Source organism: Anolis sagrei, chromosome 1, assembly GCF_037176765.1.
Source record: "Anolis sagrei isolate rAnoSag1 chromosome 1, rAnoSag1.mat, whole genome shotgun sequence".
Lineage (NCBI taxonomy): Eukaryota > Metazoa > Chordata > Lepidosauria > Squamata > Dactyloidae > Anolis > Anolis sagrei.
In genome coordinates this window covers 201,611,834-201,631,095 of record NC_090021.1, presented here as the reverse complement: position 1 = coordinate 201,631,095, position 19,262 = coordinate 201,611,834, and the positions used below count along the sequence as shown (strand labels likewise).

Here is a 19,262-nt window from a genome sequence, read left to right as displayed (position 1 = left end):
TTTAAGGAGAGAGCACCTAATTAACTCTCTGTGCCCAAATATAAACCAACAGGAAATCTCTAGACATCTTTGTAAACGAGATGCCCTGCCCCTGAATTTGTGTGGATTCATAAGGATTTGCCTTGCTGTTGGCCTGGGCATAACACCTTTATGGTCTCAGCCATCATAAAGAACTGCCATTATTTGGGTTGGCAAGGAATGATATTATTCTTACATGTTTCCTGTCAGATTTCAGTGAACAAGATCATTACTGTGAGCTTCCCTGAGGCAGTTCCTTGTCAGAATTTTGGAATTGACTAATAATAATTTAATCTAGGTGTCTGTGAAGTAAACAGTTGGAAGTTTCAAGTGGGGCTTAGGCAGAGATACAGAGCTATGTTTGGGGCTATGCTCCTCATAGCATTTTTGGAGATGTTTACTACCTCTCTCTGGAAGTGGGACAAGAGACATGGCTCTCTTCTGGAATATTTAGCCTATGGCTCCAGCTATGCTCACCTAGCACATTTTCAATGAAACCCAAAAATTAGAAAAACAACCATAAGCCACAAGTGATCTCCTGGTAAAGAAAGTTTTGCCTCTCAGTGAGCTGAAGTAACATTTTTAAAGGAGGGCAAGGAGCTGAATAAGTACATTTTTGGTGGAAATTCCCAGATATCTCTGCCACATTAGGGACGGTTGTCCTGCTTTGAAAATCCTATGTTCTCCCCATCTTATTTATTGTGCTCAATTAATTGCAAGATATCTATCTTTATCTTCCATGCTGAACACAGCACTCAAGGGCTAGATATTCTCCAAGCCATTTTCTATCTTGTTTAATTATGAAAAAAAATGTGCCCAAAGTTTTTGGAGACAACCAAGAACTGTTTTAGTAAGAATGCAACAGTCTTATGAAATATTTCATAAGAAACTTTTGACCTGTTTTTTTAGCTAAAGTAAATGACTCAGAATTGTATCAGATGTCCAAGCAAAGTTGAAAGCTTGTGGGAGGATGAAACTGAACAAAGTTTGGGTATAAAATCTTGACTCACTATGAACAATCTCAGCAACACCCCTTTCCAAGGGTGGACTGATCTGGTTGAACCAGTTCATGCCCCATTAGTTTACTGTAATGCACTCTACAGGGGTCTGCCCTTGAAAAGCTTTTTGAAGTTGTGCAAAATGCAGTTCCCAGACTGTTGTCAGGTGTCTGCTTGAGAGATCAGATATAACTGCTCTTTATACCAAGTGTGTTGGCTTCCAATGTGCTTTCAGGCTCAATTCAGGGTGCTGGCTTTGACACTCGGAACCTTAGACAGGATATACAAAGTACGTGTTGTTATTTGCCATCAGGTCAACTTCAACTTATGGTGACCCTATGCATGAGAGACCTCCAAGATTCTCACTCATCAGTTGCGGTGCTTAGGTCTTACAAACTCAGGGCTGCAATCAATCATTCCATAATGTAATCGCCTTCTTTTCTTACTATCTTTCCTTTCACCAAGCATTATTGTATTTTTCACTGAATCACATCTTCTCATAGTCTGTCCAGGTTACAGCAGTCTCAAATTAATCATCTTGTCTTCTAGGAAGTATTCAGATCTGATTTTCTCTAAGCCCTCTTCATAGAATCATTGAGTTGGAAGAGACCACATGGGCTATCCAGTCCAGCCCCCTGCCATGCTGGAAAAGCACAATCAAAGCACCCCTGACAGAAGGACATTCAGTCTCTCTTTCAAAGCCTCCAAAGGAGGAACTTCCATCACACTGCTGGGCAGCTCTTGTGGTCAGGAAGTTCTTTCTAATCTTCAAGTGAAATCTCCTTTCCTGTAATTTGCTATTTTTAGCAATCCATTCAGACATGTAGCCCCCTCCCCCCCGAAATTCTCATGGTGGTTCGCGAAAAGGCCTTACTGGTGCATTATTTAAACTGTTATGTTTATTCATATCATGATCTGATCACCATACTCAATATATCCCATATGCATGGGGGTATTGGGGTAATGATACAAAAGGTTTGCTAGGCTAGACCCTCTTTCACTCAGACTCAGCCCCCCCCCCACGAAACTCACCCCCACGAAACCCCCCCTGAAATTTTTTTAGCCCCCCTCCCAATGAAATCCTGGCTACGGGCCTGAATCCATTGGTATCCATAGAAGTCTCCTTGAGGGCCATATTTCAAATGAACTCATTATCTTCCAGTTAAATTCCTTCACTGTCAGGTTTTTCTCCTTTGTACCTAGGAATGTGAAGATCTTCTCTTAGAAACCAGCCTGGAATTTGCTATCCTCAATGGAGACACTGCTCCAAGCCCCAGTACCCTGCAAAGGTAGATTGGTAGAGATACAAGACAGGACTTTCTTATTTGTGGTATTCTGCTTGTAAAACTTCTCCCTCCGCCCCAGGGTAGTTGATACATATCACTCAATTGCCAGATTTGGCAGAAATATTACCAATTAATCTCCTGTCCTATTTTTTATTTGCTTTCAAAATGTTCCAGCTTCTCTCTCCTCCTTCCACTTTCGCATTTTGTCCCTGGCTCACTCCAATTCCTGCACACCGAGTTCATAATGCAAACCTAATTTGTATTCAGTTAATTCATCAGAGGGGATGTTGTTGTTGTTCATTCGTTCAGTCGTCTCCGACTCTTCGTGACCTCATGGACCAGCCTACGCCAGAGCTCCCTGTCGGCCGTTACCACCCCCAGCTCCCTCAAGGTCAATCCAGTCACTTCAAGGATGCCATCCATCCATCTTGCCCTTGGTCGGCCCCTCTTCCTTTTGCCTTCCACTTTCCCCAGCATAATTGTCTTCTCTAGGCTTTCCTGTCTCCTCATGATGTGGCCAAAGTACTTCAGCTTTGTCTCTAGTATCTTTCCCTCCAGTGAGCAGTCGGGCTTTATTTCCTGGAGGATGGACTGGTTGGATCTTCTCGCAGTCCAAGGCACTCTCAGAACTTTCCTCCAACACCACAGCTCAAAAGCATCGATCTTCCTTCGTTCAGCCTTCCCTAAGGTCCAGCTCTCACATCCGTAGGTGACTACAGGGAATACCATGGCTTTGACTAGGCGGATCTTTGTTGCAAGTCTGATGTCTCTACTCTTCACTATTTTATCGAGACTGGACATTGCTCTCCTCCCAAGAAGTAAGCGTCTTCTGATTTCCTGGCCACAGTCTGCATCTGCAGTAATCTTTGCACCTAGAAATACAAAGTCTGTCACGGCCTCCACGGTTTCTCCCTCTATTTTCCAGTTGTCAATCATTCTTGTTGCCATAATCTTGGTTTTTTTGACGTTTAGCTGCAACCCGGCTTTTGCGCTTTCTTCTTTCACCTTGATTAGAAGGCTCCTCAGCTCCTCCTCGCTTTCGGCCATCAGAGTGGTGTCATCTGCATATCTGAGGTTGTTAATGTTTCTTCCAGCAATTTTCACCCCAGCTTTGCATTCATCCAGCCCCGCACATCGCATGATGTGTTCTGCATACAAGTTAAAAAGGTTGGGTGAGAGTATGCAGCCTTGCCGTACGCCTTTCCCAATCTTGAACCAGTCTGTTGTTCCGTGGTCAGTTCTTACTGTTGCTACTTGGTCCTTGTACAGATTCCTCAGGAGAGAGACAAGGTGGCTTGGTATGCCCATCCCACCAAGAACTTGCCACAATTTATTATGATCCACACAGTCAAAGGCTTTAGAATAGTCAATGAAGCAGAAGTAGATGTTTTTCTGAAACTCCCTGCCTTTCTCCATTATCCAGCGGATATTGGCAATCTGGTCTCTCGTTCCTCTGCCTTTTCTAAACCCAGCTTGAACATCTGGCAACTCTCGCTCCATGTATTGCTGGAGTCTTCCTTGCAGGATCTTGAGCATTACCTTACTGGCATGAGAAATAAGGGCCACTGTACGGAAGTTTGAGCAGTCTTTCGCATTTCCCTTTTTTGGTATGGGGATATAAGTTGATTTTTTCCAGTCTGATGGCCATTCTTGTGTTTTCCATATTTGCTGGCAAATGGCATGCATCACCATGACAGCATCATCTTTTAAGATTTTAAACAGTTCAGCTGGGATCCCATCATCTCCTGCTGCCTTGTTGTTAGCAATGCTTCTTAAGGCCCATTCAACCTCACTCCTCAGGATGTCTGGTTCTAATTCATTCACCACACCGTCAAAGCTATCCTCGATATTGTTATCCTTCCTATACAGATCTTCTGTATAGTCTCGCCACCTTCTCTTGATCTCTTCAGCTTCTGTTAGGTCCCTGCCATCTTTGTTTCTTATCATACCAATTTTTGCCTGAAATTTACCTCCAATGTTTCTAATTTTCTGGAAGAGGTCTCTTGTTCTTCCTATTCTGTTGTCTTCTTCCACTTCCATGCATTGCTTATTTAAAAATAGTTCCTTATCTCTTCTGGCTAACCTCTGGAATTGCGCATTTAACTGGGCATATCTCCCCTTTTCACTGTTTCCTTTTGCTTTCCTCCTTTCTTGGGCTACTTCCAGTGTCTCAGCAGACAACCATTTTGCCTTCTTCGTTTTCTTTTTCTTTGGAACGTACTTTGTTGCCGCCTCCTGAACAATGTCGCGGACTTCTGTCCATAGTTCTTCTGGGACTCTGTTTACTAAATCTAGTTCTTCAAATCTGTTCTTCACTTCCACTGTATATTCGCTAGGAATGTTAGTGAGATCATATCTAACTGGTCTGTGTATTTTCCCTGATCTCTTTAGTTTTATTCTAAATTGAGCAATAAGAAGTTCGTGATCTGAGCTACAGTCAGCCCCAGGTCTTGTTTTCACTGACTGGATGGATGTCCGCCACCTTTGGCTGCAAAGGATGTAGTCAATCTGATTTCGGTATTGACCATCTGGTGAGGTCCATGTATAAAGCCGTCTTTTAGGTTGTTGGAAGAGAGTATTCGTTATACACAGCGAGTTTTCTTGGCAGAATTCTATCAGCCTGCGTCCTGCTTCATTTTGTTCTCCCAGACCATGCTTGCCTGTGATCCCAGTTGTCATTTGACTTCCCACCTTGGCATTCCAGTCTCCTGTAATGAAAATAATGTCTCTTTTTGGTGTATTATCCAGTAGGTCCTGCAGATCCTCATAGAACTGATCTACTTCTGCTTCTTCAGCAGCTGTGGTTGGGGCGTATATTTGGATCACTGTGATGTTGAAAGGCTTTCCTTGCACTCGAATTGAGATCATTCTGTCATTTTTTGGGTTGTATCCAAGCACCGCTTTAGCGAATTTCTTATTAATTATGAAGGCTACTCCATTTCTTCGATGTTCCTCTTGTCCGCAGTAGTAGATCTGGTGGTCATCTGATGTGAAGTGGCCCATTCCAGTCCATTTCAATTCGCTGACCCCCAGAATGTCTATCTTTAGTCTTGACATCTCACCAATAACAACATCCAATTTGCCCTGGCTCATAGATCTTACATTCCAGGTTCCTATGGTGTGTTGATCTTTAGAGCATCGGATTCGTCGTTCGCCTCCAGTACCGTCGGCCGCTAGCCTTCCTTTCGGCTTTGAGCTAGCTGCGTCATCACATCTGGGGCTAGTTGAACTTATCCTCTGCTCCTCCCCAGTAGCATTTTGGCCATCTTCCGACCTGGGAGTCCCATCTTCCAATGGCATACCGACATATCTCTGGTTGTACTGGTCCATTTAGTTTTCTTGGCAAGGATACTGGAGTGGTTTGCCATTGCCTTCCCCAGGGATCACGCTTGGTCTGACCTCTCTGCCACAACCGTCCCGTCTTGGGTGGCCCTTCACGGTTTCGCTCATGACATCATTGAGGTGCTCAAGCTCCAGCGCCCCGACAAGGCGGTGATCCTTTGCTGGAGTCAGAGGGGATAGTCACAGAGAAGACTGGAATAATTGGAAGGCACAGAACAGGCTGCACCACGAGACGCAGAGCCAACCTTAAGAAATGGGGCTACAAAGTGGAGTCCAGAACATGCTATTGTGGGGAAGAACAAACCACAGAACACCTACTATAATGCAACCTGAGCCCTGCCACATGCACAATGGAGGGCCTTCTCACAACAACACCAGAGGCACTCCAAGTGGCCAGCTAGTGGTCAAAGAACATTTAGTATAATGTCAAGTTTTAAAAACTTTTTTGTGTTCTTAAATTACAACTGTACCCTCAATTCGCTTCTGATACGATAAATAAATCAGAGGGGAAAGTGAAATCTTGCACTTCCAGACAAGTAGACTCAAAGATACAACCTTTTCTAGCTTATGTGTTGTCCATCATTAATAACTTCTGCCATTTAAACCACACTCTGATATGACACACATATAATAGTTTTCAATTTTGAAATGTTGACGGGTACGCTGGCACATCTCTTCCAAATTTCTTGTGTGGAACCAGGACTGTTTTGTGTGGTCTTTGAACCCCAAAGCCAGGGTTACTAGGAGTACCGGTGTGTGTGTGTGTGTGTGTGTGTGTGTATGTATTTAAAACTGGTTTTGAAAATACTTTGATTAATTTTCAAATAATAATTTTATCTTGCCACCTGTTGTGCATTGCTTTGGGGGTCCTACTGGGCTTAGAGGCAATAAACATGCTTTTAAATCAAAGCTTTCCAACCATTTCACGTTGGTGACACACTTTTTAGACATGCATTATTTTGTAACGCAGTAATTTACTGTATATACTCGAGTATAAGCCTAGTTTTTCAGCCCCTTTTTTAGGCTGAAAAAGCTCCCCTCAGCTTATACTTGAGTCAAGGTTATTTATTCTTTTACTCTGTTATTAGTATTATTTTATTTTATTTATTATTTTACTCGATTATTATTATATTTACATTATTTTGCTCAATTATTATTCTATTTATTATTTTGTTCTATTATTATTATTATTATTATTATTATTATCGTTATTATTATTATTATTATTATTAACGTATCTCGGCCTATCAGCCCACCAGGACCCTTAGATCTTCAGGAGAAGCCCTTCTCTCTATCCCACCTGCTTCACAGGTGCGGCTCGTGGGAACGAGAGATAGGGCCTTTTCTGTGGTGGCCCCCCGGCTTTGGAATGCCCTCCCTACTGAATTAAGATCAGCGACCTCGCTAATGGCATTTAGGAAAAAACTAAAAACCTGGATGTTTGAGCAAGTCTTCAATTGACCTTCGTCGTGATGTTTTATCTGACCATGGATTAGCAATCAAGACAACGAATTGGATGACGATTTTAACTATGAGATGTCCCGATCTGTATTGGTGGCCCAATACTGCGTATGTTTTTTGTATGTATTCTTAATTTTAATTTTTATATGCTTAAGTGAATTGTATTTTTTAACATTGTATATTTTAACATGTTGTAAACCGCAATGAGTCGCCGCACAGGCTGAGATATTGGCGGTATACAAGCATACCAAATAAATAAATAATAAATTATTATTACATTTACAGTATTTTACCCTATTATTATTATTATTATTGTATTTATTATTTTAATCTATTTATTATTATTATTATTATTATTATTATTACATTTACAGTATTTTACCCTATTATTACTACATTTATTATTTTACTCCATTATTACTGTTTTTATTGCATTTTCATTATTTTACTCTATTAATTTTTATTATATTTATTATTTTAATAATAAGTACATTTACATTGAAGGAGGTTAGAATAATGGTTTAATAAGAGTTGGACAGTCTTATCTTAAATTACAGTTTTATGTAAATATTCAGAAACATTTAGCCTATCGATGACTCAATTAATGTAATTTTATTGGTATCTATTTTTATTTTGAAATTGACCCATAGTGGATGCATTTCCCACCCTCGGCTTATACTCGAGTCAATACGTTTTCCCAGTTTTTTGTGATAAAATTAGATGCCTCGGCTTATATTTGGGTCGGCTTATACTCGAGTATATACAGTAGTTTTACTAGCAAACCAGAGGTTAAACCAACCTCTTTTAAGAGATACAGAAACATGCATACATTAGAGTAACAAAATGTATGGGGACACAATATCTCACATAAAAACCTTTCCTTTCTCGTTATGTTCATGAGACACACCTATACAGTAAAGCTGACACACTAATATGTCACAACACATAGTTTGGAAAACTCTGCTTTAAATAAACACATTCTATGAATCTCTCTTCATCTTTGACTTTGTAGTGCAGTCCTCAAATCAATTATGATTGCAAGTATCTTTAGAGTCCTTGACTTTGTTTGCACACAGGATGGAAACCAATGTTAGTTAAAAACTAACTTAAGGTATGTATGACGTCGAGCATTTCGCCAATGAAGCTTGCCCAGTTAATGTCATCCTACATTCACTGTGTACACTTGTTTATCACATGTGCCTCATATTTTCTTTCCACATGTAGTGGCACATTTTAAGCAAAAGCAGAATAGTTCTGAAAGCAGGCAGATGTCCTCAGAATGCCTCCAGCAGCGGGGAAACCTGCCAAAATTATAAATGGGAGATCCTGTTCAAAGGGTATATTTGTCAGTAACAGAAGGTTAACCAGCAGTGACCTTTTTGTTTTCTCCGCAACGTAACACAGGGCCACAGAAATGAGAAACATTTGGGCAGATGTAACACACCTTTAGGAACAACCAATCTGTGATCTTCAGTGCTGAGTAAGAGGATTCTGGTATATGTTGCAATGCAGTTGCTGGAAACAGATTATTTCACTTCTGATGAATGGAAAAGGAAGTGTTGAGTTGCGTCGTTGCTGTCCTCTATTTGGACATAACTGACAGTAATAAAGAAACTTTTTTTAATTTACCAGGGAGCTGCTATAAGTACATGTAGACTATTTGTACAGGGTATTCTTTCATTTGTGTCTGCTGGACTGTTGTCCTGTGAAAGCTGGGCAGGATGACATATTTTTTAGCTGATTCCAACAAGCCCATTAAGACTGAAAGGAACAATTGCAATGGGTAAGTAATGCATTGCCTTTTCTCATATAATATATCCGGATCTGTCTTAGGGTGCATCTGCACGGTAAAATTAATTCTGTTTAATCCCGCTCTATGGCTCTATGGCAGTTGTTCTCAACCTTCCTACTGCCGTGACCCCTTAATACAGTTCCTCATATTGTGGTGACCCCCCAGCCAAAAATTATTTTTGTTACTACTTCAAAACTCTAATTTTGCTACTGTTATGAATTGTAATATAAATATCTGATAAGCAGGATGTATTTTTATTGACTGGACCAAATTTGGCACAAATACCCAATATGCCCAAATTTGAATACTGGTGGGATTGGTGGGAGGGGGGTTGATTTTGTCATTTGGGAGTTGTAGTTGCTGGAATTTATAGTTAACCTACAATTGAAGGGCATTCTGAACTTCACCAGAAATAGAATTGAACCAAACTCAGCACACAGAACTCCTATGACCACCAGAAAATACTGGAAGGGTTTGGTGGGCATTGACCTTAAGTTTTGGAGTTGTAGTTCACCTACATCCAGAGACTCAAACAATAATGGATCTAGACCAAACTTAGCATGAATACTCAGTATGCCCAAATGTGAACACTGGTGGGGTTTGGGGAAAATAGGCTTTACATTTGGGAGTTATAGTTGCTGAGATTTATAGTTCACCTGCAATCAAAGAGCATTCTGAACCCCACCAATGATAGAATTGGGTCAAACTTCCCACACAGAATCCCCACGGCAAACACTGTGTTTCTGATGGTCTTTGATGACCCCTCTGACACCCTCTTACAATCCCTCCCCTCAGGGGTACCACCACCCTAGGCTGATAAATGCTGTTTTATGGTATGGCATCCTGGGAGTTATAGTTTGTTGAGACATCAGTACACTTTGACAGAGAAGGTGAAAGATTTTGTAAAAATACATCTCACATGATCCCATAGCATTGAGCCATGTCAGTTAAAGTGGTTTAAAACCACATTGATTCTACAATCTAGATGTGCCCTCAGAAACCAGCAAAACCTGACTGAGAATGACTACTGTCATTGCATTGTGATTTTAGTATCTTATTGACTTAGCTGTATCTCAACAGAAGCAGCTACATGCTCCTGCACATACCTGTGTTTCATGGGACATAACTGGAGCCCCCAGTGGCGCAGTGGATTAAACCCCTGTGTCTGCAGGACTGAAGACCAACAGGTCGCAGGTTCGAATCCGGGGAGAGGCGGATGAGCTCCCTCTATCAGTTCCAGCTCCTCATGCAGGGACATGAGAGAAGCCTCCCACAAGGATGATGAAAACATCAAAAATCATCCAGGCGTCCCCTGGGCAACGTCCTTGCAGACGGACAATTCTCTCACACCAGGAGTCACTCCTGACATGACAAAAAAAAAATTGGGACATAACTGACTGATAGGAAAATGTTCTGATGCAAAAGATTTTATTTTAATCATTGGATGTGGACCTGCATTCCTAAGTAGCCAGCCCTATTCCATTTGCAATTATGACTGGGGACTGAATGTAATCAGAAACTCTCAAGTTTTTTGAATATCGTTTTAATTTAAATGTAAATTGAAACCTAGCTTTTAATCAAGATGATGGGGCAAAAATATTACAATAACTGTAAAGGAGGAGGGCCAAAGTGAAGTTTCTTTTTTAACAAAAAAACTCCCACAAAAACAATATTCCTACATTTGGAGAGTTGTTGAAGAAGCTTGGCAGGAGCAACAATGGATTAAAATGATGAACTACAATCTGTGAATACGATAAAATAATCCATTGTTTGACTTCCTACAATCGATTTGTTGTCCTCGGTTGAAACTGTAAGGTTTAAACAAAACTATAGATGCTCATTGCTCTTGGTATTTACTTTACCTTGTTTATTCCACTTTTATCAGCCCTTCTCCTCAGAAACTCAAGATGACTTTCCCTCCAGATCTTATTTCCTCAGATTTAGAAAAGTGGATTTGTAAAATTAAATTGAAAGAAGGCTGGCGAAACTGGCCTCCTCGCCCCGTCTTTTTAACCGCTTAGATACGGCACCAGATTTCTTCCATTCATTTTGACAGAGATCTTTCACAAGATTGTATTTTTTCTCATACTCTATTTCTTTTCATACTCTATGAGTACCCTAAGTACTGCAACACCCCTAGAAGCTGTGATTTTCATCAAAGGAGTTATCAAATCAGTAGTTAAAAGAAAGACCTGAATGATGTTTACTAGAGGTAACCAAAGTTTCATTGCTTTGGAGTTTTTAAGAGATTACAAGACATACTAAGACTCAGCTTTTGAGCTCTACAATTATGTAGAACAGTGGTTCCCAACCTGGTCTGCAAGAACTAAAATATGGTCCACGGTCTCACCGTTACTACGCCGTTGCAATGAGAGTGACTGGTCTCACAAAACCCTCTTATAGTGCCGAGGCTTATTAAATATGTTTTTTTGTCAGTGACTAATAGATGGCATATGTTCTGTATCAGAAACTAGAACAGATGTGGTTTATCCAATGCATTTTTCTGAATCAGCACCCCAAATAACCAAACCAAATCTAAAGTTGACCAAAAACTGATTTGAAACCCTTTTGGTACTAATGTTGGAGAGTGATCCCTGTTCAAGTGATCCTTGGTCAAAAAAAGGTTGGGAGCCACTGCTATAGAATCACCTGCTGAATGCTGACCATTAGCCTTTCCACTACACTATAAAATCAATCCAGTTTGACACAATTAAGCTGCTATGGTTCAATGCTATGGAATCATGGGAGCTGTCATTTTATAAGGTCTTTAGTCATCTCAGTCAAAGAATGCTGGCGATTCACTATACTACAGCTCCCAGGATACCAAAGCGCTGAGCCAAAGTGGTATCAAATGGCATTAATTCTACATTGTAGATGTACCCTGAGGTTATCGACAGACTAAATGAATACGGAGTTCAACTTGCCTATCTACTTCATTATTTACTTCAGCTGTCCAGGCATTGGTGAACAAATCCCAGCAGCCTCACCAGCATTACCAATGATAACAGATGACGGAGTTGCAATCCAACACAAGAAGGGCTGATACAGTGACCACCAGTTTCATCTTGACTATCAATAATTGGGGCTTGTTGTATTGTAGGGTACATCTACACTGTAGATTTAATGCAGTTTGGCTTCACTTTAACTGCTTTGGGTAATGCTATGAAATCTTGGGGTTTGTAGTTTGATGAAGCATCAGCACACACAGGCAGAGAAGCTAAGGACCTTGTAAAATTACAACTCTTGTGATGCCATAGCATTGAGCTGTGGCAGTTAAAGTTGTGTCAAACTGTATTAATTCTACAGTGTAGATGCTCCCTAAAGCAATGAGCCAAAGCCTTCTAGTATATACAGTTCTCCTGGCTAGTCACATGCAGCACTTTTATTGCTCCTAGCTCTCTTTGGTGGTCTGGAAACTAGAATGCTCTCTAAATAAATGTAATGCACTGAAGAAATATTAGAGATGGCCAAAGAAAAAATGTGAATGGGCATTGGCAAGATGTTGAATAGCAAACTTTCCCCAAGAGATTACAACCAGGAACGGAGGTAGAAAAGCCAATATGCAAAATCCACCTGCTGAATGCTTTTGAAAGGGGAAGGCCGAGCAGGAGGCAGCTGCAGAGGAGCCCAAAAGAGTCAGCGGAGGAAAGTCCTGGCAGCAAGCGAGCGACAGGTGCTGGCAAGGCAGCCAAAGCAGAATGAGTCACAAAGGCCAGCGAGGAACCGGGAAGGGAGGGCAAGAGCAAGCTGGTGGATGCAAAATGCAGATTATCTCCGTGGTTGCCTTTGAGGGCCAAACGTTTTCTGAAAAGGCATTTGAATAAATTGACTAATGGAAACACATTTCCATGCCAATTAAAAATCTCTAACTTCCTACTTCCTCTTCATTAACACATTCTTAACCTATCTGTTCCATAATGTCACCCACCATGTGATTTCTAATTTTTTGCAATCATCTCCCTGCAACACGTTACCAATAATGTATGGAGTTTATTCCACCACCCAACCCCATGGGTTTCTGAACATTTCTAATCTATTGAGGGTACATTTTTGACAAAGCCCTTCCCATGAACAGGGGAATTTCCTATGGCCCGTCGCAAACTAGGTTCCTGCTGGAGGAAACCTTGCTAGCATGTCCCTGACGTCACGAGACTCCGCCTCTCGCCCCGCCCCTTTCTCCGCCCCTTTCTCTTTGCGAGCGTGGTTTTTCCTGTGCTAGGGCAGCATTGCCCGCATTTTCTCTCAGTTGGCAGAATTCAACTGAGAGAAAATGCGGGCAATGCTGCCCTAGCACAGGAAAAACCACGCTCGCAAAGAGAAAGGGGCGGAGAAAGGGGCGGGGAGAGAGGCGCAGGCTCGTGACGTCAGGGACTTGCTAGCAAGGTTTCCTCCAGCAGGAACCTAGTTTGCGACGGGCCTATCAGCTCTTTCATGCTCCATTAGGGAAATATCTTGAACAGTCCAAAAGGGGGAGGGGGAGAAGATGGTCAGCAATTGTCTTCTGGATTCAGAAACTGGAATATAACTGGAGAAAACACCAAGGGATAAGGCCCTCAACTTGATCTTCTTAGCTGATTGAGGCAGCCAGGGAGGGCTGGTTGTGTGGGTGGGAGCAGAAAGCAAAAAGCAGTGAATGCATCTTTGATTAAATGAGACTGAAGGTGGTCATTATTAAAAAACTTCTTTTAGAAAATCTTTGGATACTTTTGTGTTGGATAATTTCCAACCATTTGTGAATGAGGTAATTAAGTGTGTGGTTATACTCAGCTCCAGAAGGCTTTGGATAAAATGGATGATCTAGAATCTGGCTTCATGACTGAATCCAGAACTTAGACCAGCTTTGGTCACTCTAGTAGGTGAGTTATTCTGTCTGGCTCTGTTGGGGTTCTCCTCAAATTTGATTGTGTCAACCATAGTATTTATCTGGAATGAGTTTGGGCGGTGCTGTTTTACAGGGACTCCAATCCTGAAGAGTTAGTAACAAAAGATGATATTGAGGGACACTTCTTCAACCCTCTGATCACTGATATACGACACTCCTCTGGGTCTGATCTTGTTTCCCCATTTTGTTGAATAACTCCATCCGGCTACTGGCAAAGAGTTTCAGGAATTTGGAGTGCATTCTTGATAAGGTGTGGATGACACACAGTTCTGTTTATCCTTTTTAATCTGTTTCCAGAGAAGTTGTTCTAAATCATAGTATGTTGGTCAAAATGAGAGCTAACAAACTGAGACTTAATGAAGACAAGGCACATGTGCTCCTGGAGAGAAGACAAAGAGAGTCTTGGGATGGGGTAATATTCCCCTTGAAGAAACAGGCTTGTAATAGGGGAAGCTTCTGGATTAAACTTTACACCTGCACGTTCAGGTGGCAGCCATAACTAGCAATATATTTGCCAAGTTCAGCCAGTGTGCCAGCTACATTAATTCCTGACAAGGTCACATGTGGCCATAAACATATTTTGGCTGTGCATTCTGACCATAGATGACTTCAACACAATCTGCTACATATGAGAGATCAATGGTCGCAAGACAGAGCCATTAAAGACAGTAGTCATAATATTCAGTATCAACTTTTAGAAGGACTATGCCACTGAAGACTAGCTGATGTGAGAAAGCAGGAGGGGAAAGTTAGCAATTTCATGTCCTGCTTTTGGTGTTCACGAAGCAACAGCATGGCCAGATAGGGGAAACAGAAGGCTGGACTGATGGGACTAGCCTTACCATCTCAGATGGCAAGTGGTGGGAACCCTGGGAAATAGTGGAGCTTGTTGATGGTCAGTATGTGCAACTTGACCATTCCTGTACCTTCTAAGTGAGCCTGTTATCTTCAGGTACAAAAGAAAACTGTGCCTTATGTCTAGTATTGAAATAAAATTCAGGTACTAGCGTGGTCAATTTTGTATAATTAATAGGAATTGTGAAGTGCCATCTCCTTTGCCTCATGGCCCTGTGGACTTCATGGACTCTTAGTTTGATCCATCACGGATCCTTTGATTTTTGTTTTAAAACATTTTGAACATAATAGGGAAACCACCATGTGTTGGTGTCTACTATAAAACCACAAGATAAGACAGCCAAGAAACTGTAACACCACTTGTGTATAGTGTCACAAACCAAGGGGAAAGGTTTCTATGATCATGTAACAACCCCCTACTTTCTGGTAGCAATTGCAATAGCAAAAATATGCTATGCAGGTTTGGTGGCAGGGGAAGAGTTGAGGCAAACAATGTTATTTTCCAAAGCACAAAATATATCACCAGCAAATATCAGAAGTATAACCCCAGGGAAGCTGTCGGCAGTCAGCATACCAAATGGGTGACAACTTCACATTTACTAAACTAAAATGTGATCATTTGAAAAGAGCTAGGCTTTAACCCAACTCCTCTTTCTTTTCCTGCCTCCAACTCCTGTCTCCAGCTCGCTTATCATTATAAATATATAACCAAGCAATCTAAAAGCTTGCATGAAATCTCACATTGTTATACTTTATTTCCCATTTCCCCCCAGCAAGGCTTCATTGATTGGATTCCTTATATTTATTTTCTTTCCTAGGAGCCAACTCGTTTCCGTTAAGAACCCACATTTGGATTTAATGGATGAAGACATCCTCTATCACTTCAGCTTGGGGACCAAAACACACGACCTGCCTGCCATGTTTGGTGACATAAAGGTAAAGGAAACAGCATATGGTTGAAGCAGTCTTCAGCCGATTTTCTTCCTGTTCAAGCTTCTCTTCATTTCTTTTACGGCTTACATTTTCTCGCAGCAACTTAGTGCCAGCTTCACAGAGATGACTTAAAAGTCCCAGAGGAGGCAAGTCAGTGCCCATTCTGTAAAGTAACTGAGAGAATACACTGCAGCTACAGTTATGGGCAATTACCCTGCCTTTCTCGGGGAAATAAGTAGACTGAAGAAACTAAATCTTTTGCTGGAATGATGAGCTCACTTCTTCCCTGGGGTAGTTTCAGTGACTCCAGTTCAGAAGGAATACATTGGGGGATTTGACTTTACATGGTATTACTTTCAAGTCTTTGTAAAAAAAAATGAACAAGGAGAGAGCAGTGTCAGCTCCTGTGTAAGGGAAAGCTCTTTAGATTGTGTATTTACACATTCAGGGGGTCAATGTAGTGTTAGTAGTTTGAGCTTTGGACTATATATGACACCGAAGATCAGGGTTCAAACATTCAGCCATGGAAACCCACTGGATGATCTTGGCCAGGGCATTCACACTTGGCTTTAGAGGTGGGCAAGACCAAACCCCCTTTGAACAAATCCTGCCAATCACATCCTGTAATAGAGAAGGAAGAGAGAAGAGGAATGAGCCTTGCTCTTCCCTGTAGGCTCAGGTCAAAGCAAACCATGCTTTTCTCTTGTTCTTTGCGATGCTGCTTGGCCACATATGTGCCAGTTATTATATGGGAAAATGGTGGTGAGCATGTAAATAATTGAGAGCCAACATGGTGTAATGGTTTGGCTCTCAAGACCAGAATTTGTTGAGATCCAACCTCAGAGGAAAGGGAAAGGAACTGCCCTTTGAACAAAGCTTGCCAAGAAAGGCAAAGGGTAAGATTTCCTCTTGACATTAAGTCTAGTCAAGTCCATCTCATCTCCATTTCTAAGCTGAAGAGCCGGCATTGTCCATAGAAACCTCCTAGGTCATGTGGACAAATGACTGTGTGGAGTGCTGTTACCTTCCCACAAAAAGGTACTTATTGATCTACTCACATTTGCATGTTTTTGAACTGCTAGGTTGGCAGAAACTGGGGCTAACCATGAGAGCTCACCCTGTCCTGTAGATTCAAACTGCCAACCTTCAGCTTAGCAGTTTAACCCGCTGCACCACCGCAGCCCCTTTTGCCAAGAAAACTCCATGATAAATATGATTTAGGGTCACTATAAGTCAGAAGGACCTGAATGCTTATGACAACAATATACACAATCACAACTGTATGAAGAACAGAGCTTGGAAGTAACTGCTTACAAATAACATATTACTTGAAATTATTTTTTCTAAGGAATGTGGAATTGATTTTCCTTACTACACATAAAGAGGAATAATGACACTCATTTGTGTGGTTACTGAAATAGTAATGGTAATGTGTACTCATTGAGGAATATCACATGGTTCAAGTGCCTCACTTTCCAGCTTTGTGGTCTGTTCTGAGGTTTGAAGCAATGTCAAGGCTGATGAAAGGAGCACAGATGTTGCCTCACAGGCCAATAGTGTAGTACTCAGATTATTTTTAAAAAATGCAAAAAGTAACTTTCCTGGTACAATCCAAGTTATTTTTAAGAAATGGGAAATGTTACATTAATGGGCTATAAGTACTTTGGAGGCACTTTACTTTCTAAAGCTTCATCTACTACACTTCGAAACTGTGACCTGTTGGTCTTCAGTCCTGCCGGCACAGGGGTTTAACCCACTGTGCCACCGGGGAGAGGCGGATGAGCTCCCTCTATCAGCTCCAGCTCCTCATGTAGGGACATGAGAGAAGCCTCCCACAAGGATGATAAAACATCAAATCATCCAGGCGTCCCCTGGGCAATGTCCTTGCAGACGGCCAATTCTCTCACACCAGAAGTGACTTGCAGTTTCTCAGGTCGCTCCTGACACGACAAAAACAAACAAACAAACTACTACACTGTAAAATTAATACAATTAAAAGTCACTTTAACTGCCATAGACTGGAAGTTAAGGAACTTGTCTCAATGCTCTTTGCAGTGTTGACCTTCACTGCCAAAGTATGCTTCACCAGACAACAGAGCCCAGGATTCCATAGCATTGAGATAAAGTGGCATCAAGTTTTACAGTGTAGCCGCAACCTCAGATTATAATTACTTTAAAACAAATTGTATTCTTTATGTGTATTTTTTATATTAAAATCCCTCTGAGGCAAAACTCAAGTCAAATTCTAGAATCTAGGAAGTTACATCGTATTAAGTCACACAGTTCCTCGTCTTGCTCAATAAATTCGACATTGTCTGGCAGTGACTCCCCAGAGTCTCAAGGTGGGATAATTTCCTGCATTTTGCTGTCAGATCCTTTTAACTGAGGATGTCAAAACAAGCTCTCTATTTCTAAACTATGGCATTTTGCATATTGCTGCCTTGAAACATGAAGAAGTCAATTATGAAGATTCCTAATAGGAGGTTTCCCAGTTAAATGTTGGCCCTTTGAATTGACCATCCATACACTGTGGTGAGAAACAACAACCATGAATTAAATTGATTTTTCACTAGGAAAAGAGTCAATCCGAAGTGCTTTAAATACCACTGTTGTCAATAGGAGGGTTAAGGCATTAAAAATTGTTCCATAAGTGCATCACTTTTTTGAAGTACACCTTTAGCTTGGTTTATACACTTCACATTTTTCCATCACGAATTAAGCACCCAAAGTACAGTTACACAGCTTTTAATAAAATTTGAAGGTAATTGAAGCCACCTATAAGACTTGGTGCAGTGGGTTAAAGCACTGAGCTGCTGAACTTGCTTACTGAAAGGTCGCAGGTTCCAATCCAGGGAGTAGTGTGAGCTCCCACTGTTAGCCCCAGCTTTTGCCAACCTAGCAGTTTGAAAACATGCAAATTTGAGTAGATCAATAGGTATTGCTCCAGCGAGAAGGTAACAGCACTCCATGCCGTCATGCTGACCACATGATCTTGGAGGTGTCTATGGACAACGCCAGCTATTTGGCTTAGAGATGAGCATCAACCCCCAGAGTCGAACACAACTGGACTTAACATCAGGGGAAAATCTTTACCTTTACCTTATATTACTTGTAAGAGCCAGTGTTGTGAAATGGTTTGAGTTTTGGACATTCAGAAATGGAAACTCACTGAGGGCCCTTCCACACAGCCATATAACTCAGAATATCAAGGCAGATAATCCACAATATCTGCTTTGAACTGGGTTATCTGAGTCCACACTGCCCTATAATCCAGTTCAATGTGGATTTTATACAGCTGTGTGGAAGGGGCCCTAGTGACTTTAGGCAAATTTCGCTCTCTCAGTTTCAGAGGAAAGCAAGGGCAAACCCCTTTTGAACAAATACTACTAAGGAGACCCCATGATAGTGTCACAATAAGTCAGAAATGACACAAAGACACACAACAAGAATACCTTTAATTAAAGACACCTTCCAGCTCTCTGTAGCGTGTTCCCAATCAGAGCAGTGTTCCTGTAGTCTGTGCAGCAGGATGCAAAGCAATGCAAAACTTGAATAATCTAAAGGAGTTTCAGTAATTTAATTCCTCCTATAGTTTCTGACTGCAGCAGCCATATGGGACAGTTGGAACATCGTCATTCAGAAGTAAGAGATACCCCCCCCCCTTAATGCGGCCCTTTGTGACATTCTTGTTTGCA

The 19,262-nt window shown here is 41.4% G+C and overlaps 1 protein-coding gene across 2 annotated transcripts in view; it reads left to right on the top strand.

Annotated features, from left to right (window-relative positions):
* The first annotated feature begins 8,384 nt into the window (after positions 1 to 8,384).
* UPP2 (uridine phosphorylase 2) overlaps positions 8,385 to 19,262 on the top strand; it is a 45,843-nt gene continuing 34,965 nt past the window's right edge. Inside the window, exons 1-2 of one of the 2 annotated variants that reach the window (XM_060777289.2) lie at positions 8,385 to 8,585; positions 15,453 to 15,570. In XM_060777289.2, coding sequence (XP_060633272.2) covers positions 15,493 to 15,570 — 78 coding nt within the window. In that variant the 5' untranslated portion in view covers positions 8,385 to 8,585; positions 15,453 to 15,492. The other variant, XM_060777280.2, reaches the window with a different exon arrangement.